The sequence below is a fragment of the Delphinus delphis genome, chromosome 1 (genome assembly GCF_949987515.2).
Source record: "Delphinus delphis chromosome 1, mDelDel1.2, whole genome shotgun sequence".
Classification (NCBI taxonomy): domain Eukaryota; kingdom Metazoa; phylum Chordata; class Mammalia; order Artiodactyla; family Delphinidae; genus Delphinus; species Delphinus delphis.
Genome location: NC_082683.1, coordinates 151,943,384 through 151,963,318, shown reverse-complemented (window position 1 = coordinate 151,963,318; position 19,935 = coordinate 151,943,384). Strand labels below are relative to the sequence as shown.

The 19,935-nt window shown below is 51.1% G+C and overlaps 1 protein-coding gene across 9 annotated transcripts in view; it reads right to left on the bottom strand.

The window, feature by feature from the left end:
* Positions 1-3,118: 3,118 nt before the first annotated feature.
* The window catches only part of PLEKHA6 (pleckstrin homology domain containing A6), a 57,732-nt gene continuing 40,915 nt past the window's right edge, over positions 3,119-19,935 (bottom strand). For 5 of the 9 annotated variants that reach the window (XM_059996207.1, XM_059996203.1, XM_059996195.1 and 2 more), the window contains 9 exons: positions 19,284-19,423; positions 16,761-16,890; positions 16,455-16,561; positions 15,421-15,597; positions 14,230-14,397; positions 14,019-14,152; positions 13,351-13,496; positions 7,654-7,777; positions 3,119-6,975 (listed from right to left, as the gene is read on the bottom strand). In XM_059996207.1, coding sequence (XP_059852190.1) covers positions 7,662-7,777; positions 13,351-13,496; positions 14,019-14,152; positions 14,230-14,397; positions 15,421-15,597; positions 16,455-16,561; positions 16,761-16,890; positions 19,284-19,423 — 1,118 coding nt within the window. In that variant the 3' untranslated portion in view covers positions 3,119-6,975; positions 7,654-7,661. The remainder of the gene's footprint in view (positions 6,976-7,653; positions 7,778-13,350; positions 13,497-14,018; positions 14,153-14,229; positions 14,398-15,420; positions 15,598-16,454; positions 16,562-16,760; positions 16,891-19,283; positions 19,424-19,935) is intronic. The other 4 variants (XM_059996214.1, XM_059996245.1, XM_059996230.1 and 1 more) reach the window with 3 other exon arrangements.

Here is a 19,935-nt window from a genome sequence, read left to right as displayed (position 1 = left end):
CCGTTTAGAGAAATTGAATGTGGATCCTTGGGACAGTGTCAGAGAAAAATAGAAAAACAACAGGCAAATTCCCCAAAACATTTCCACATATAATTGTTACAACATAGGTGTTCGTCTTTGGGCTGTAAAAAAACTTAAAAAGTATAAAGGAGGCAATAATATGAAATAATTTCTAAAAACATTTCTTGAGGAGATCCAAGGAGACCCCTTGCATTTCAAGTGTCTTTGCTCTAATGATGTTTGGTTCTCTCAGAGCTCCTCTGTTAACTGTTTTCAGTCAGCCTCTTTGCTTATTCAGTAAGACCCTACTGCATTGGAACCAAATATACAGTAGTTGCAGTGTTAGAATACATTGCGTAGACAATGCGTGGAGTAGATTATTCAACAATTTTGAGACAACGTCTTTATTCCACTTAAGAGCCTTCTCCATAATAACCATCTCCTAACTTACTGAGTTATTCATAGAACTTATTTTAAAAAAAACTTAGCTTATAAAAACTTGGTAGGCCTATTATGAATTCCAGTATGACTGACATACTGGTAGTGGGTTTAGTCCATTTGTACATTTTAAAGATGTGCAGGACAGAAAGCAATTATTTATTTTGGAAACCTGCCCTGTGCAGTGCAGCCACTAAATGCCAGTAAGAGTTTTGCCCCCTTAGCCCTGAGACAACTTAAGCTCCCCTGAAAATTTCCAAAATCACCCCTAGGGGGCGGTATCATCCCCATTGAAACTGGTAGGTTAAGAGCTCAGGCTATAAAATCAGAGCGCCCTGGGCTTCATCCTAGCTCCATGAGACAGGTATTTTATTCACCCTTTCTGTGCCTCAGTTCCTTTGATAATAATAGTACCTATCACGTAAAGATACAATGAGAATTAGTGAGTAAACGCATGTGAAGTGCATAGAACCAGGTGCCTGGCTCATAGTAAATAACGAGCCATTGTTCTTATTATTCTAGTATAGTTATAATAATTACTGTTATTAATATTACTATTATTCTTACACTGTTGAATGCTGTTATGTGAAAGACTTCTGATCTCCTCTTAATTGTGGTTTTAAACTGCTCCCACAGGAATATAAAATAGCAACTAACAATACCTCCCCTAACAATGGAGCCCACCTGTAAGCTCAGAACTGAACCCTCCTGAATCTGGGGTCTCTTCATCTGATTCTCAGATTACAGCACTGGGCACCAGAGTTGGGCCCCAAGGGGTTTGTCTATAGCCCATCTTCCTGGAGAGGGGCCCCCTTCATGGGGGGCAACTCCAGGGAGGAGGACATAGGCCCTGGAAAGCCTGTCCTGATCAACGTGGGGAAGGGCTGGCATAGTGCAGCTACTCCCTGGGGCTGGAGGAATAGAAGTGGGCAGGGGGAGGACGCCTCAGATGGCTGAACAACAGGGCCCCTGCTGACGTCCTCCAGTGAAGGCTACGGAGCCAGCAAAGGGGAGACCTTGGGAAACATTTTCCCTCCTCCCTCATCATGTCCCTAAACGCAGCCAAGGGGCCAACACAGTGTCACCACCAACTCCTCTCATTGGTAAATGAATTTGAGTTTTCAAAGGGTTTTTCATCCATTTTTTCATTTGACTTTCTTGAGAGCTCCATAAGATGGCAGTTAATATCCCCATTTCACAGATGAGGAAACTGAGACTCAAGAATTTTAGTGACTTGTCCAAATCTTCATGCAGCTAGCAAGGAGCGGGGCTAGGAGTTGAGCACGGCATCTCCTTTCCTCCATCAGTCTCAGCAATGGGGTGAGCCAGTTCTGCACTGGAAGCTTAGAGATAAGGGGGCATGTGGCATGGCCCCCGTTCCCTGTCAGCAGCAGGGTCTGAAGCCTGGCTGCCGCCTGACCCTAGCATGCTTCTCTTCAAGAATAAATATACGACCACATGGTTAGAGCACTACTCCTTAAAGGGCATTCTGCTAGTTGCTTTTTCATTTATAGTTCCTGACTACTGCCCCCTTTTGCAACCCCAGCCTGGCTTGATTGAAGGGCTGATCTGGGCCAGAGGGTGGAGCGGCCAGGGACCTGGGAGCATCATGCTTGGAAAGAAGCACCCAGCAGTGCCCTGTGTTCTCACATTCCGCCTCCTCTCCAAGTCAATGGCTTTGGCCTAGAGGGGGAGCTGCAGACAGAGAGCCAGGTCCTGGAAATTGACAACTTCTCCAGTATACCTCCGCCAGCTCTAAAGGTCTGTCTTGAGCCTGTATCTGGTCCCAATTCTCCCTGCTTCACAAAGGACATCAAGGTTTATAGCTCTCCCGGGGATGTTACAAAATCCAAAATCCAGTCATTTTACTTATTTTTAAAAGTATAGGTAGATAGATGATAGATACAAAATACCTACTCCACTAGCCTTTTAGGGATGAGAAGGTGTCCAGAATTGAAAATCAGCCATTAGAACCAGACTGAGGCTAATCAAGAATTACAAGAAGCTTGCCTTCCTATATCCTCTTTCTTAAACCATTAATGCCTCCTCCTCTCCCCAGACATCCTGCAGAAGCCCAGGGAAGCCTGCCGCTGTCCTGGGCTCACGTCCTCTCTCCACACCCCGGCCCATAGAATTCACAGGGCTTCTTGACTCTCACTCCTCACAAACATTTCAAATTGAGCAGCTCTGGTAAAGTCCTTCACACTGAGTGTCAATAAGGGATAACCACTGAGTACCTGCCAAGAGAAATGACCCCAAAACACTGAGGCTAGATGAAAAGAATTTGGGCAACCTTTCTGATACCACCTCCCCGCCCCCACCTTCAGTGGAAGCTTCCAGGGCCTGAAGAATCTGATATTTCCATTGTACAGGACCTTGGGACAAACCTTGATCTGGGGTCACCTGGATCAAAAAGATGACAGTGGTGTCGACAACAAACCACCATTCCCTAGTTCATGGGGCGGTGGCATGCTTCTGAGAACTCCAGGATCCCTGCCTGGGGAGGCTGAGATGTACAGCCCAAGGCATGGGGGGAATGGGTGGTGCATATGCTCTGAACCCAGTTCTCTTAGTCAGGGAAGGATGGCCCCAGATACCCCTCCGCTTTTCTGCCAAGCACGTAAACACTCATGGACCCCAAGGCCAGCCACAGGCAGACACGGACACAGAGTGCCAGAGACACACCACTTGTACAAACCATTTATTCCCTGCATAGGGTTTATACAAACTTGCAAGATACAAATGCAGAACTCACTGGGTGCTTCAGTACCTATATCTAAAAAGAATGCTGCTGAGAGGGAAGCAAGCTCTCGCCCGTCAGTCAGGATGGCCCCTCCCTGGGGAGGGGCTCATTGGCTAGAAAGATGCTAAGGGGCTGGTACGGCTGTTTGGTCCCCTGACAGAGATGCCCTCTGTTTATCTAATCTTAACTCTTCTTCTAAGGTCACTTTTATACTAAATAAAGACACTGAGTCATAAATTTCCTTGTACGGTTTATTGTCTAATACTAGCAAATCAAATTGGCCCCAATATGTGCATAAATAGATATATGTGTGTATATATATATATATATATGTATATTTCATATTTTCCTTAGTTTTAAGAGCTGCCAGGTTGTCAGGGGGTACCTAAAGGGAAAGGAATTAATTCTGTCTTGCTATAGTCAGCCCTGCTCCAAGAGGATCCCTCTCACCAAGGGGAGCAAGTGCGCACAGCTTGCAACCTCAGAAAAACTCTAAAGTGACAGTATCAGTATTTGATTACAGCTTCTTGGTTATCGATGAGGGAGGTAATGTGCTAATTGGGAAGGCCCTAGATTAGTAACCAGGGCTGTCACCAGGTCGGTTACTTCCCCCTGGGCCTCCATCTAGGCCCCCTTCATTCACAGCAAGCTGCTTTAGGCTGGGAATAGGGTACCAGCAAATGCCAAAGTGGGAAGCCAGGCTTCACATGCTGGCCAGGAGCTCTGTGCTAGATTCCAAAACCCTTGATTCCAGATCTGGACAAAAGACATCCATTCTGCCCAAATTCTTGCAAGGCGAGAGCCCCTTGCCCACTTCAATAGTCGATAAGCAGTCTGGAAAGCTGAGCTGGCTTAGCTCAGGACCCCAGCAGCAAGAAAGTCCTTGGCAAGTCTGAGATGTACCTTGTCCGTGGGACCCTCCGGGCTGACTTCGCAGTCTGGATGCCAGACTGGGGTACCATCCCCTTAACAACGGCCCCCAGAAGAAAGGTCACAGAGGGAGACAGATGCCATAGGTGTCACCCAGACCAGTGAGGGATCAAGTGAAAAGGAGTGTGAGAAGTCCAAGGAACTTGAATGTATCTGCCCCGAAGGACCCGTGATGCCAACCCGTTTCCTTTGGCCGTTGCACCATATTCTAGGTCCATCAAAGAATAGACTGACATTCTCAGTGCTGTTTGGTGTAGGCTGCCCTTTCCAGCAGGGTGATAAAGGAGGTGGTCCAGGAGCACATCTGGGGTGTGTGTGCCTGCAAGGCTGTACTTTTGTGCACACAACTGTAAACATTTCCTCGAAGAGGGTTCACACCCAATAACCCTAGAGAGTCATCAAAAGTTGACAGTGTAATCAAATCCTTAGACCAGGACTTGCAAGAGAATGTCCTGCCCTGGCAAGATCCTCTCCGGGTGAGCTCTGGGGACCAGCCCTTTGCAGACTGGGGAATGGGAGGAAGGAAGCTGCCTGCCGAGGAGGAGGGAAGGGTGGAGGGTTGGACCTAGAGGCAGCCATCCCAGTCTTCTCACATCATTTGCCAATTCCATTCAGACATTGCACATTTTGAAAATAGATTTGCTTTTATAACAAAAGCGTAAAATAGATCTGTCTTAAAATAAGTCTTTCCTCTCCCCTTCTTTGGATCAAAAGGCATGGGGTATGGCCGCAGTATGCTAGGAATGATGTGGAAAGTAAAGGAGAGAAAATGGGCCTGGGCAGGAGTTCTAGTAAAGGATCAGACATCCAAACAAATATATATATATATATATATTACATATACATCTATAATATGTATAATCTTCATAAAACATATATTAAGGCATGTAAAGCAACATAAAGAGCCAGCTTTATGAAATAAGAGGTGAGAGAGAGGTGGCAGAGGGGCAGACATTAACCCTTGGTATTTTACATGTATTTCTAAAAATATCACTTAAAAAAAAAAGGAGACACAGACAAAGAAAGGGGAAGGCATGGAAGGCCCTGAAAAATCCGTTTCTTATGGATGGATAAGGTGTGGGAGAAGATGGAGAAGGGAGAGACGGTTACCTGGGAGCCAATCCCACCTGCCAGTGTGTGTGGGGGGAGGACAGGTTTGGGGTGCTTGAGCTGTGCTGAAGATGGGAACTGCAGCCAAGGGTCATGTTCAAAAAACCTGCTAGAAGTGAAGGTAAGTGGAATCCCGTCTGTAAACCCTCAGAAGCATGAGAATATCCTAAGCACCTAGAACAGTGCCTGGTACATAAAAGGTGCTCAATAAATATTTGTTGAGTGAATTGTCAACTTTACTTGCATATGAACCATAACTGTCCCAGCCATGAAGGAGTGGAGAGGAATTGTTGGAAGATGAAGTAATCATTCTTGGGGCCGCTGGAGGTCAGAATGAAGTCTCTGGGCAGCAACTCTGGCAAAGAGAAGGCCTAGGGGCCAAGGTTGTTCAGCTTCACTCTCTCTCCTCCATCCTCTCTGGCTACATTCATCTGAAGGTGGGTGGAGCATAGGGAGAATGGGCTTTGCTTCTGTCACTCCACTACTGGCTCCCTGGGTAGGTGGGTTGTGAGTGAGCCAAGCTAGAAGGGAGACCTTCCATACAAACTCAGCTTGTCCTCATCTGGGATGCCTGGGATGCCTGGGTGCAGCGTAGGGCCCCAGAATCTGGCCTACCAGACTAAGGCCACATGCCCTCTTTCCAGGGCACACGCTCAGCTGGCCCACAGCACATTTCAGGGGGAAGGGAGACAAGATAATGTCACAGAAATGTTTAGGAAAGGCCCCAAGGCTGACCACACCCTCCGTAAGACAGGTCCTTCTCTCTGCTCCTGACCCCAGAACCAGGTCCAGACCTAGAAAGAGCCATCTCCCAGACTGCTGCTGCCCGGGCCCTCAGCTCACACCTCCATACCCACAGCAGTGTGCTCCATGGCAGGACCTCGGTCTGGCAGCCCCGCTGATCCTGGGGACGAGGTGGGAGAAGCAGAGCCAACAGCTGGCACTGTACTTGGCACTAACCTAAGGTTCCACCCTGGGGAAACCAATCCCCTACCCCTTCTCATCTCCGTCCTCCTCCTCCTACTTGCGCATGAGTCCTGCTGCTTCCCTTTCCTCCCACTGTCCTGAGACCTCTCCCTCTCTCTCTGCTACCCTTCTCAACCTGCCCTCAGACACTGCACAGACCTGCTTCTCTCTATCCACAGCCAGCACTGTCTTCTGGGAGCCGAGGAGCCTCTCCCCATCTCTCATCATCTTGTCTTTGGCTCAGGCAGGGTGGTCAGTCTCCACTGGACCCCAAAGGAGTACCCATAAGCAGAGATGTGCCAAGACCCTGGGCACAGCTGGGGCAGGACGGCGGGGGTGATGGGGGAAGGGGGTGATGGTGGGTGCCATTCTCGGTGTCAAGAGAGGAGTCCTAACCTAAGATAGCCCAGGGCGCATTCCCCACCAGGGCATCTTCTCCATCAGGGAGTGTTCCAGTAGGGCCATCACAACCCCAGTTAGAGCCAGACCTAGGCTCCCTGTGCCGTGGGCATCAGATAGGATGGCGCTCCTCGCCCCACCATCTCACGCCCTGGCCTAGGACCACCGTCTGAGCAGCAAGGACTTCAGGGCCGGGCGCCGTGGGTATGTGGACACCGAGGCATCTGTGCTCCTCTCGGCAGAAGCCCGGCCCCCAGCCTGGCTCTCTGTGGCATTCCCATGGGAGCACAGGGGCGGGGGGGGGGGCCAGGGGGCCAGGATGGGCAGAGGCAGGCTTCAGAACGTGGTTCTGTGGAGCTTCACGGCATTGGCCTCAGCCAGGGCTTGCACTGGAGGAGAGAGACACGGGTGAGAAAAGCGCTGCACAGAGGGGCAGACCCTCCAGCCCACCCTCCCCAGAGAGAAGTCTTGCCTTGCAAAAACCTGTGGAAACCTGCCCACCCCCTCAACCCTGAGAGAGGGGAACGAACGAGTAGAAGTCAATTCTTGTTCACTTGCCTGATCCTGAGCAGCTGCATGCTAGGGGGAAAGAAGGGACACAGCCTTTGCCTAGAATCGTCTAGGGCTATTTTAATTTATAGTAAGATCTGGGAGTGATCTGGGAGAACTAAGATCTGGGACAAGCAGCTTCTGAGGCAGGACTGCTGTGTATCTCAACAGATGGCCGGCTTCTTGGCCGACAGGAAGTGCAGGGGTGGGAGTCAGGGCAGTCCCTCAGACAGCGGACAGGAGAGGCCTCAGCTCTGTTCCCATCTGCTTCTGGAGAAGCAAAGCCACTGGCACTGCAGCATCCAAGAAGCGGCCCTGCCAGCCGGCCCTAGCCCGGCACTGCATGGGGACGCTTGCGGGCTCAAGCAGATGGATGGAAGGGAAAGAGCGACAAGGGGCACTGGGGTGAGGGGAGAAGCAGTGCCGGATGGAACAAGACGGTGCAGATGGCTCAGTGGGGGTGAAGGGAGGGGTCCCCGTTCCCTGGGCTGGATGAAATACAGTAGAAAAGTGCTTACGTCAGAGCTCAGACCCGCATGGCATGGCTGCTGTCGGCGCCCCGTGGGGATTCAGACGATAGGGGGTTGGCTGGTGGAGCCGGGGAGGCAGGGGAGGTGGGAGGGCTTGGGGTGGCACATTGCACTGGAAACAGAAATGAACAGGGAAGTGAATAGGGGCGGCCGGGGGTGGGAGGAGGGAGGTTGGGCGCCCAGAGCAAGCGAGGCCCCCCTCCGTGCGGTGCGGGGAGCAAAAGGCAGGAGGCAAGCAGGACAGCTGAGTTTGGGAACTTGTTCAAGCTGAGGCAGAGCTGGCCTGGTTCCAGGGGCGCCATGGAGGAGAGCATGGGGCCCCAGAGGAGCCCTGGCCCAGTCCAGGCTCTGCTGAGAACCAGTGTGACTGTGGGCGAGGCCCAGCCCCTCTGAGCCCAGGGCTCCGCTTCCATCCCTGCAACCGGGAGAGATACACGTACCTTTCCACGACTGTGGAACAGAATGAGGGATGGCACCTCACAGGCAGTGATATCGCTAGTGATAATGATTAATAGTGCAGTAAAATCACACTAATCCGAATCATCAGGCCTCATTCAAGGACTCAATCCAAGTGATCACCATGTTTATCAATTCCATGCAAACAGAGGTTTCTGACTGGCTTCAAGCCAGTCGGTTAACTTAGGCTGGAGGGTTCAGAAACGACTCCCCACAGTCACTTAATATCTCTTTTCATCAATCCAGGAAAGGCAAATTCCAATCCACCCCTAAACAGATCATTAAAGGCCTTAAAGTGCTGACATTAGAATTAATGAGATTTTACTCTATTATCATTATTATTTCACGTTGAGAACAGCAAAATGAAGGACAAGGAAAGGGGTGTCGTATTGTTAGGAACAAGCTCTGCACCGTCTCCGGCCCCTTGTGCACCCTTGGTGCAGCTGTGAGAGAACATCCTCACTCAGGCTCAGAGAAGAACCAGACCTCAGCCAGGGTCACACTGTGTTTCCCCCAAGAGAGGGATCCTGGCATTGAACTTCCCAGTCTCTTGCTCCCACCCTACCCTGGACCTCATCCCCTTCCCTGGCCTCTGCACAAGAGAAAGGGCCAATGCAGCCCCACGCATATCTACACACGCCCACATACATACATAAGACACGCAGGGCTCTCCCCGACAGGAAGTGATCCACAGTCCGTGCATGGGATCCAGCAATATGAAACCTTTCTACTCAGCACACGTAACTCAGATGTGTGTGTATGGGCACTTCTGAACCTGTACCTTGCACATGACCCAACACACTTGTAACTTGCCATACAAATACATACACAAATGCTTTCAAAACACACATTCGTGTGCATGTCCGTATCACAGATAATGGTTAAGTTGTCTGGCAACTTCAACTTTTAAAAGAGTCAAAAAATCAAAACCTAAGCAAGGAAGATCTCAAGGAAGCCAAATAGATGTTACAATGTACATGCAGTGAAGCTCTTACAATTTATTCATTGAAGAGCTCCTTGGAGTCCAGTTACTCTTATTTATACACAATTCTGATATATGTTGACTTGTTGAGATTCTAGCCCATGAGAGATTAGAAACAGGAAAATCAGGAGAGAGAGAGAGGAATTGAGAGGCCCACTGACATCTATATAAGGCACAACTGAAGAGAGAAAATCTTCTGTAAAAAGTAGACAAAATAACTTTAAAACATTTCTCCAAAAAAGACATACAGATGGCCAAGAGGCACATGAAAAGATGCTCAACATCACTAATTATTAGACAAATGCAAATCAAAACTACAATGAGGGGGCTTCCCTGGTGGCGCAGTGGTTAAGAATCCACCTGCCAATCCAGGGGACACGGGTTCAAGCCCTGGTCCGGGAAGATCCCACATGCCGCTGAGCAACTAAGTCCGTGCACCACAACTACTGAAGCCCATGCGCCTAGAGCCCATGCTCTGCAACAAGAGAAGCCACAGCAACAAGAAGCCCATGCACCGCAACAAAGAGCGGCCGCTGCTCACAGTAACTGGAGAAAGCCCATGCGCAGCAACGAAGACCCAACGCAGCCAAAAATAAATAAATAAAATAAATAAATTTATTTAAAAAAAAACAAACTACAATGAGGTATCACCTCACACTGGTCAGAATGGCCATTATCAAAAAATCTAGAAACAATAAATGCTGGAAAGGGTGTGGTGAAAAGGGAACCCTCCTGCACTGTTGGTGGGAATGTAAATTGATACAGCCACTATGGAGAACAGTATGGAGGTTCCTTAGAAAACTAAAAATAGAACTACCATATGATCCAGCAATCCCTCTACTGGGCATATACCCTGAGAAAAACATAATTCAAAAAGAGACATGCACCACAATGTTCATTGCAGCACTGTTTACAATAGCCAGGACATGGAAGCAACCTAAGTGCCCATCAACAGACAAATGGATAAAGAAGATGTGGCACATATATACAGTGGAATATTAGCCATAAAAAGAAATTAAATTGAGTCATTTGTAATGAGGTGGATGGACCTAGAGTCTGTCATACAGAGTGAAGACAGAAAGAGAAAACCAAATACTGTATGCTAACGCATATAAATGAAATCTAAAAAACAAAAACTGGTACTGACGAAACTAGTGGCAGGGCAGGAATAAAGACATAGACATAGAGAACGGACTTGAGGACACGGGGTGGGAGGGGGAAGCTGGGGCGAAGTGAGAGTGGCATGGACATATATACACTACCAAATGTAAAATAGATAGCTAGTGGGAAGCAGCAGCATAGCACAGGGAGATCAGCTCAGTGCTTTGTGACCACCTAGAGGGGTGGGATAGGGAGGGTGGGAGGGAGATGCAACAGGGAGGGGATATGGGGACATATGTATGCATATGGCTGATTCACTTTCTTGTTCAACACAAATTAACACAGTATTGTGAAGCAATTATACTCTAATAAAGATCTATTACCAAAAAAATGTGTAACAGTTTGGTAGCATTTAGCAGGGCTACAAACAGATCTGTATGGATTACAGCCCCCAAGTGCATCCCTTCCACAGAGGTCAGCAAAATAAGGACGTTTATAATGATACTAAATGAGTGACAGCAAGAAAGACTGATTGCTAAATATAACCTCTTTAAGAAGTCAGAAAAATACTAAACACATTAGGAATATATCCATCAAAATAAATTCACATATGCAGTGGATAGGCATTGGACAGATGTGCTATTACAGTTGTGTGTTCACAAGTGCTACCACATCTGCAGGCATAATCGGTCACATGTACTCCCATTCATGAGGCTGTGCTCCCTCCATCCTGCACACACAGGTGTGTGTTCACAAATGTGCAGTACATACACTGTGCGCGACATATACACAAATACTCTTTCTCATTCCTCATGCTGCACAGGAAGTATCACACGTGAATGTGTGCATTCATAAGCACTACCTCCACCCGTGTATTGTACACTCACGTCAACAGCTTCCCAAACGTCATCTGTACTCATAAATAATGGGTCTCCGCTCAACACCCATAGACATTTTGCACACACAGACACACTCCTATATTTGTACTCAAACTTCCCCTCCACCCACACATAACACACGTGCATATGCACCCATACATATGTACCTACAACCATTACCCAATACAGACACTGCAATGACATCACGCCACACATACAAACTTAAAATTGCCGCATCTTCCCAGATACTGCACACGAAGTATACCAACAACTGCTACAAGCTCGCCACTGACCACAGCATCCAGGCCCCACACCCCCACTCAGGCACTAACTACATCCCTTGCCCGCTGCACCGTCCTCATGCCCCCTGTGCCCAGCACTCCCTCCCTACAGCGCCTGCTGTGCCTGGCAGAGCTGCAGCCCTGGGAATCTGGGCCATAGGCCAGGGGTGGTGGGGACAGTGGGCTAAGTCTGAGGTCTGGCCCTGCCACAGCCGTTTTTTAAATAGTTGGGGTCTCGGCAACAGCAAGGTGACCATTTGTTTTCAGCACACTGACCCTGAAATATAAGCCCATGGGTATCAAGGGGGAATCTGAAGAGCCAGGGTGGGTTTTGTTTTCATGGCACCTTTGGCGCGGGAGCTATAGAAGAGAGAGCCGGGGCTGGGACAGGGCAAGGGGCAGAGGGAAGTTTTAACAGTGCTATGCTCTAACGCTTGAAATAGGAAGTTGCCTTTTGTCCAGAGCATGTGGAATTTGATCTTTGGAAGCTTCGAGTTCATTTTGCAGGTAAACTACAGGGCGGTTGACAGAAGCCTCCTTGTAGCCAAACTGGTTCTGCTGCCTTCGGTTCTGGCTGCAAGATGCGGCTCTCTGAAGCCCATCCCTTCTCTTGCCCTCAACTCCTGCCCACCTGAAAGCCTGTTTCTGAAGTATCTCCAAGGGCTTTCCCTGGCCACCCGTTCTAATGTCCATTTATATGCCAACTGCTAGTAGGTTCTTCCTTAAAGCTTACTTAAATCTCCTTTGCTGTAGCCTAAAACCCTCTGGTTTCTGAAAATATCCATATTTAAAATAGCTAGAAAACCCACAAAACATTCCTATTTCTACTTTAGCTATTGCTATTTCAACTAATACTACCACAGCACCAGCACTACTGCTACCACAGCCGGCTAGCATTTATTGAGCAGTTACTGGGTGACAGACATGGTGCTAGATGCTTAGCTCACCTTGTTTTCATCCTCACACCACCAGACAGGTATTTTGATTTGAATTTTACAGATGAGGAAATCGAGCCTCAAAGAGCAAAAACTGAAACCCTCCAAGTCACCAACATGAAACGCCATTCCTTCCTCTGTGTGTCCAGCCACGATTCTAATCTGACAATTGCCCAGGCTACCATAACTCTGGCTGGCACAACCTGTCTCTGCTCACTCAACCAAAGTCATCACAAGCCTGGCATCCGTCCAGGGCATTCGTCTGGACTGGCCTTCAGAACCACCCCCCTTCCCTCTCCCTCCTAAGCACCTTTCGTGTTCAGGAGTGGGGAATATCGTCTCCCATGCTAATGACTTAACCACTGTCCTTCCTCCACCTCAAAGCCTCCCATTCATAGGGTCTCTTCTATTCTTCCCAATTACATTCTCCTCTATTCCGAGGTGCTTCTCCTCAAGCTGAGGGGAACTGAGTCCTATTGGCTGCAACCCCATAGGGTCCACTAAGACCCACTAGCCTTTGTATCAGTGTGAAGTCAGTTCCCTGTACTCATCTTTTCTTAGCAGAAAAGTGGGTTTGGGTCAGTAGCCAAGGTGGTGACTGTATTGGCTGCTTGTACCATCTTCCCTTTTCATTCCTGCTATTTGCATGCAGCACGAATGGGAAGTCAGAGAATACCCTGGAATACCTGGCCCTCACTCCACCACTGGTACATACTTGCATCTTTTCCAATCAGGCTCAGTTATCGCCTCTTCTCTGGGCCTTTCCTGGACCTGCCCAGGTAGAATGGCTCCCTGTGCTCCCCGCATGGCCTCTGGCCATTTCTCTGTCCAGCAGCTAGGCGGGTCATCCTGGCTCTGAGCTCCCAGATGTCAGTAACTCTGGCCCCTTTGCACCCCCTGAGACTAGCACAGCCCCTGGCGCTCAATAAGTGCTCATTCTGACCTCAAGGAACATCTCCCTGTTCTGTCCCTGGCCCCCTGCCGCACTGCACTACCTCCCCTACGCCTGGTCAGCCGGTCTCCCTGGCGGAGCGAGGCCCAGCCCGTCTCACCAGACAGCATGCGGCCTCTGCGGGAGGCCTCGGTCGCCAGGGCACAGGAGATTTCAATCCGCTTCTCCTGCTCCTGCAGCTGGCTCTCTGAGTCCTGGGGCACGTCCACAAGGTCCCCCTCGCCGATGGGCACCACGTTCTGCATACTAAAGAGGCACAGACACACAGAGATGGAGGGGGGACAGGATGGTCCGAATGGCTTGGGGGGCCTGCAGACGGAGGTTGGCAGGGATCCAGGGGCCTGTGAACGTGCAGGCTCCGGTTCCCAGCAAGCCTGTCCCCTGGGGTGAGTGGGACCCTAGCAAAACGCGTGTTGGGACCCCTACCTGCACCATTTAGAAATGAACTAGAAGGGTCAAGTGAATATTTAGGGCAGGCTTGACAGGGAAAACAAGTCACCGGAGGGCGACCCATCAGTTTGTCTTGATGACAGCGCGTGCACGAGCCCAGTAGGTCTTTCTGGCACCGATGGCAGCGTCACCAACCCTGCCACGTGCCTGGGCCCGGTCCGCTGCCTGGAACCACTGCTTCCATTTGCTCTCTGCTGGGGAGGCTCAGGAACCCCAACCGCATGAGTCCGGGCACTGGATTCAGTGGCACTAGTGCCCCAGGTGCCCTAGGCGCCAGAGTGGGTAGAGGAAGTGGAGGTTCACCCCAAGGCCTGTTACCTGGACTTGGCAATGAGCGTCTTGATCCTCTCCACCTTCTTCTGCTTCTCCTTCAACTCCTCTGGGCTCAGGGGAGTGTCAGGCTCCAGGTCAATGTACCGCTCAGGGATGAGGACTTTGTCTGGGGTGGAGAGCTGTGGAGGGACCGAGGTCACCGCCTCTATTCCTTCCTGGGGTTCCCCCTGCCCGGCCCCTCCTGGACTCTGCTCACCTCCTTACTGATATCCACATCATAGTGCTGGGGCTCCAGCTCCATTCTGCGGAGCCGGGCAATCTCCTCCCGTGGTGTCTCGTAGGCCTGCCCACCAGGCTCCTCTGCCCGCAGAGCTGCCTCCAGGTTGGAGATGTCCACCTCATGGATGCTGCGGTGACGGCGCACCTAGGCGGCAGCACCGTCGTGACCACGCGGGGCCTCTGTCCCACTGCCAGCGGCACCTCCACTGCTACCCACGCCTCCAGGCAGCCCTAATCATGCCCGTGTCCTCACTATTCCTGCCTAACATGCCTGACCTGGCCACGCCCCACTGCTGAGCTATCCTTCCATGCTGCTTGTCCAAAGCCTGCTCGCCTACAAGGGCCCCAAGGTGAAATCTCATCCCTGTCTTCTGTCCCCATCCTGCTGTACCTGTGTTCACATCCAGTGCCATATATAATATTTTGGGCAACTGAATCGGTGTGTCTTATATTGATCTCTAATTTTTTCATATGCTAGAAGTTCTAGTCCACCAATTAGAATGTAAACTGTTTGAGGGCAGGACTCATGGGCCATAATTTTTCTTGTATTTCTGAAATTTAATGGAAAGAAAAATTAGGCCAATAGTTTGGGCTACTCCCAGCTCTGCACTTAATAGTTGTGTGGCCCAGAGATCCCTTAATTTCTCATGACTTTTTTTCCCTATCTCTAAAACGGGGGTAATACTTCCTAATCCAGCATCCTTGAAATGACTAAATGAAATAACATGAAAGGGATCGTGACTTGTACTGTGCCATGTGATGTTGAGCTATGATTACCTTCAGTAACCCCCAGCCCAATGTTAAGCACATAGGAAATGCTCTAGAAACAAGTGACGGCTACTTCTAGGTTGCAGGTTTTGTACTAACCTCTCTTAACTGAATTTTGTATAATTCATTTCAGCCAAAATAGTCAAGGCATTCCTTTTTTGTGAGTTATTTTTCTTTAAACACACAAAAAAGGAAACACTTGTTGGAGTATCTCCTCTGCCCAGTGGGGGACAAGCGTCCCCCAGGTCTCCCAGGCGCCCAGCTTGGGTCCTTCCTGGTCTCTCCCTGACTAAAACCTCCTCCCTCCCTACAACCCCTCCAGGCCAGGCTGGTGGGGACCTGGGTGTGGGCAGTGTTGGCAGATGCCAGGCCATGCCTGTGGGGGCTGGGAGGACGTTACCACTTTGTAGGCGGGCCGGGCACTGGGGTCGGGGGCCGGGCTGGCCGGGAGTTGCAGGCTCCTCCGCTTATCCTTCATAGAGCCGCTCTGGTGCCGCCGCATACGGTCAATCTGCTCCTCCACGCTCATCTTGACCTTGCCCTCGCCAGGGAACACAGCACTCTTGGGGCGCTCCTGCTGTAGTGGGAGAACGGGGCTCTGACTGGTGCCTCACCCCCCCAACCCAGATTTTTCATCTGCCCTAATCCCTTAAAATTTCCCTTCTCTGGGAAGCCTGCCTGTAATGGGTTGAAGAGTGGACCCCAAAAGATATATCCAAGTCCTAACCACAGTACCTGTGAATGTGACCTTATTTGGAAATAGGGTCTTTGCAGATGTAGTCAAGTTAAGGAGCTCAAGATGAGATCATCTTCAATTAGGGTGAGCCCTAAACCGAATAATGGGTGTCCTTATAAGAAACAGAAAAAAAGAAGACACGTAGAGTAGAAGGTGATGTGAAGGTGGAGACAGCAGTTGGGGGGGGTGTGGGTGCGTCTACAAGCCAAGATTGCCAGCAACAGCCAGAGCCAGAAGAGAGGCATGGAATGAGGCTCCCTCAAGCCTCCGGAAGGAACCGACCCTGCGGACACCTTGATTCTGGACTGCTGGCCTCCGCAACGGTGAGGGAATAAGCTTCTATTGTCTTATGTCACCAAGTTTGTTTTGTTAACTTCCTAGCAACCCCAGGAAACTAACACGGTGCCTCTGGTCAGCACATTTGACTCTGACCACTGACTTTTGAGTTTGTATTTCATCACTGGCACATTACAATAATTTTGTTAAATATTCTTATATCTTTATTATGTATAGCTTCCTTGTCCCGTGACGTCTCCCTGAAGGAGAACTCCGCTTGCCTTCTTTCTTCTTGTTCTACCTTCCTCCTCTAGTCCTGGGTTTCTTGAACAGTGACAGGTAGGTGGACACACGGAGGCCCCTGGGCTCCCAGCCCCGCTCAGGCCTGCACGGGCTCTCGGGGCCTGCGGGCACGCACTCACCCGGGAGGAGAGCCCATTGGCGAGCCCGCTGGCACTCCTCTTCACCACCCCCGACGGGGTCACTCCTTCATCAGCGGGTGACTTTGTCCGAGGGGGCACAATGCCAACTGCAGGGAGACACAGTAGCCAGTGGGTCCCATAAAAAGGGACACAGGGCAGCCTGCTTCTCAGAGAGGCTCAGTCCTGCCCTCCATGGAGGTGAGAGGCCCAGGTGGGGAAGCACCTCCTTGGATGTGAGCGAGCACCTGTCTGGGCTCTTCTCTGACCCTTAGCCTCACTTCCAGGGGAGGATGGAACAGGAAGTACCTTTGTTGAGAGCTGCCTGCTTCTCTGCTTCCACCTCTTGCCTGGTGGGCACAAGGCTGATGTCTCTAGTGGTGTCCAGGGGTGAGGTCTGGTGGGGGTCTTTCTTGCTTTGCTCATAGCTTGCCATGGGCTAGGGAGAAGGGATGAGAAGATGGATGGATGGTGCTAGAGTGACCACCGAGAATTGGGTCCCTGGTGGTGTTTCTTTGTTTTGCAGTGGTGGGAGTGCAAACCTTTGAAAAAACATGGGGCAGGGAAACTGTGTGTGCCAGCTGGGAAGTGGGCAAGGATACACTGGAGCCTCCCACCCATGCCACCTTAAGACTGGCCAATGTGTGGTCCTCTTGGGGAATGAGGGCTCAGGGCCTCCAAGAGGGCCTCCGTTGAGGCCCATCAGAGAGATCCCTCAGCCCAACCAGTCCTCCTGGCAAACACGAAAAGCACAGACTTGCTGTGAGCCAGAGGAGGAATGGTTGGAGGAGGGGGCTACAAGGCCAAGGCTATCTGTGGATTCTGTTGGGATCCCACCCAAGACTTGAGCACAAGAATAAGATGAGCTTTGTGGGAAGGAACAGGGCATTTGGGTTGTGGTCTCACAGAATCATGTGACTAGAAAGGGACCTCAGACATCATCTGAGCCATCCCCTCCCACGGGGATGAAGAATTAAGTCTCAGTGAGGGGAGTACAGAGAGACTAGACCAGAGGTCACGAACTCCAGCTCTGGCCCAACTACAGAGCATGGGTAAGTCCTATCACCTTTCTTTGTCCGTAAAACCGAGGCAATGATACCTGCTCTGCCCACCTCACTAGGCAGACCCTCAAGGGTTGTGCATCTTACCAGTAAGTAGCTGAGCCTATTGGAGGAGTCTTTCTACTCACCATGCAACCTCTTCCAAGCCTAACTGCATGTTTCTCCTGGACCTTGCCTAGGGATCCAGGTGAGAGAAGGAGCCAGAACAGGGGAGAAAAGGGTCTGTATCTTTACACTTCAGGGGCTGATGAGAGTCAGAGGACACAGACAAGGCAGAGACACAGGCAAGGGGAGAGGGAGAGCATGGGAGGATTGGGGTCTGAGGTGCACAACGGCAGGAAGGAACTGGAATGGCACCAGTGGGGGTTGGGGGGCTGTCACTGGATTTCCATCGTCTGGTCATGCTGGTAGGGAGGGGGGCATAACCCACCACCTACAGCCACGGGCTGCCACGGGGTAGGGCAGCAACTCATGTTTTCATTGTCCACAGGAAGCAAAAAGGGGAAAGAGGACCAGTATGAGGGTCTCACCCATCCCTTTGCTTATCCCAGAGTCTGACAGAGGACCAGTAGAAGCTGAGCTGTGGCAAAATTAATACTGGGATGGGAACAATGACTTGGTCTCCTGCCGGGCCCCGCTCCCTCCGTCCCTGCCCTCCAGGACCCAAGGGTGTTGGGTACCTGACCCCTGGCTGTCTCGCCACTGCGGTGCCAGGAAGGGGAGTTGGGGTATGGCCAGAGGCGGCTCTCACTAGGGAGTGGAGGCACGGTGGGAGGAGACTCCAGGGGGACGTAGGCTTTGGGGAGGGGAGGCCGCGGGGGGCCAGGCTCCTGAGGCAGAGAGAAGCCAGAGCATTAGGAGGAACAAGAGCAGCCACTGTGAGAGCAGAAGAAAAGAGCATTAGCAGAGGCGGACAACAACACTGCTGGAGCCTGGGGCGGGGCCCTGGACCACCAAACTCCCACCCGTCGCCTGGATGGAGTTCCACCTCCAGAGCTAACCCTGCCTGGCCTACAAGGCCCTCCTCTACTGAGCCCCCGCCTGTGCACTGGTCCCCCATTTTCTCTGAAGCTCTCTCCTCATTGTCTCCCCATCACATTGGGCACACCCCTCCCCTGTACCTTTGCTTCCGCCAGCTCTCCAGCCTGTAATGCCTTTCCCTTGTTCCTCTACCTGTCCCAATGCTTCATGGCCTAGTTTAAGTTCCACCCTCTCTTTGGAACATCAGAACTTTTACAGTCTGAGCCACGTGGCTCAGTATTGAGACATATGCCACCACGTTCCAGAGGAGGGCTGTTCACTGTGAATGGTCTTGGTCCCCATTGGACGCTGGGTGGGTGAAGGCCCTCAGGCATCTTTCTGAGAGGGTCTCATACCGTCCCTTGCCCAGAGCAGAGCCTCCGAAAACACCTGCTGATTGGCTGACTAGGCAAATGCCCCCCACACCAACCCTCAGCCCTCTCACCCGCAGAACAATCCTAGAGTTAAATTCCTATTAAGTGTTTGGGGTCTCTGCTAACCATCCTGGTGCTCAGGAAGACCTCCCTGAAAGGCACCTAAGGATGACAGTTGGAGATGAGAACAAGTAAAGGAGAAGTCTGGAGGGAGGGTCACCAAACTGGGTGTGAGAATGACTACCTTAGACAGAGATGAAGCACTACGACTGGAGGCCTCTGGGGAAGAGATGGGCACAGAACTTGTATAATTTCAGGCAAATGGGGACCTAGTCCTCCCTCCCCCACCCACCTTCTTCTCCGTGATCTCAGCTTACCTCATTGGACCCGGGCTTAGTGGGGGACCCCTGAGAGCCAGACACCAATGAAAAAGGGCTCAGGGGGCTGGTGAGGCTGGTGGAGCTGAGAGGGCTGGCGGGGCTGTTGGAGCTGTAGGTGCCTGAGGGGCCAAGTCCTCCTTTGGGGAAACAGAAGAGGAGAGAGATGAGGGAAGGGGTAGGGGTGTGGCCTGGAGTGTGGCTGGGCTCTGTAGGTGGAGAAGGCAGGGGAGGATTTAGGGTCTCAGGGCCACCTGGGCCTGCTGAAGGGACTTATAACGGGTTGGCTCACAGGTTGGCTGTTGAGAAGCGAGCTGGGCAGGAAAAGATAATGGATGGAAATGACACCACTACCTCAAAGGTGTCACAGAAAGCCAGCCCAAGGTCCCTGGGCTGAAGGAAGACACTAAGGTAATGGTCTCAGATCACCAGTGGGCCCATGGGCTTAGGGGCTGGGAAGGCGCAGGTGCTCTTTGACCTGTTCTGGGGAGGGATCTAGAGGCAACAGCATCTCTGATTGGTCTATCTGGTCTATTCTGGGCAGAGGGAATTTCTGGAGCCCTGAGAAGGCCCTGACTGGCTCTGAGCACAGTGCGAAGGCCTGGAGAGGTATGAGTTGGCAGGTGTGGGATGGAGACCAGAGACACTGGAG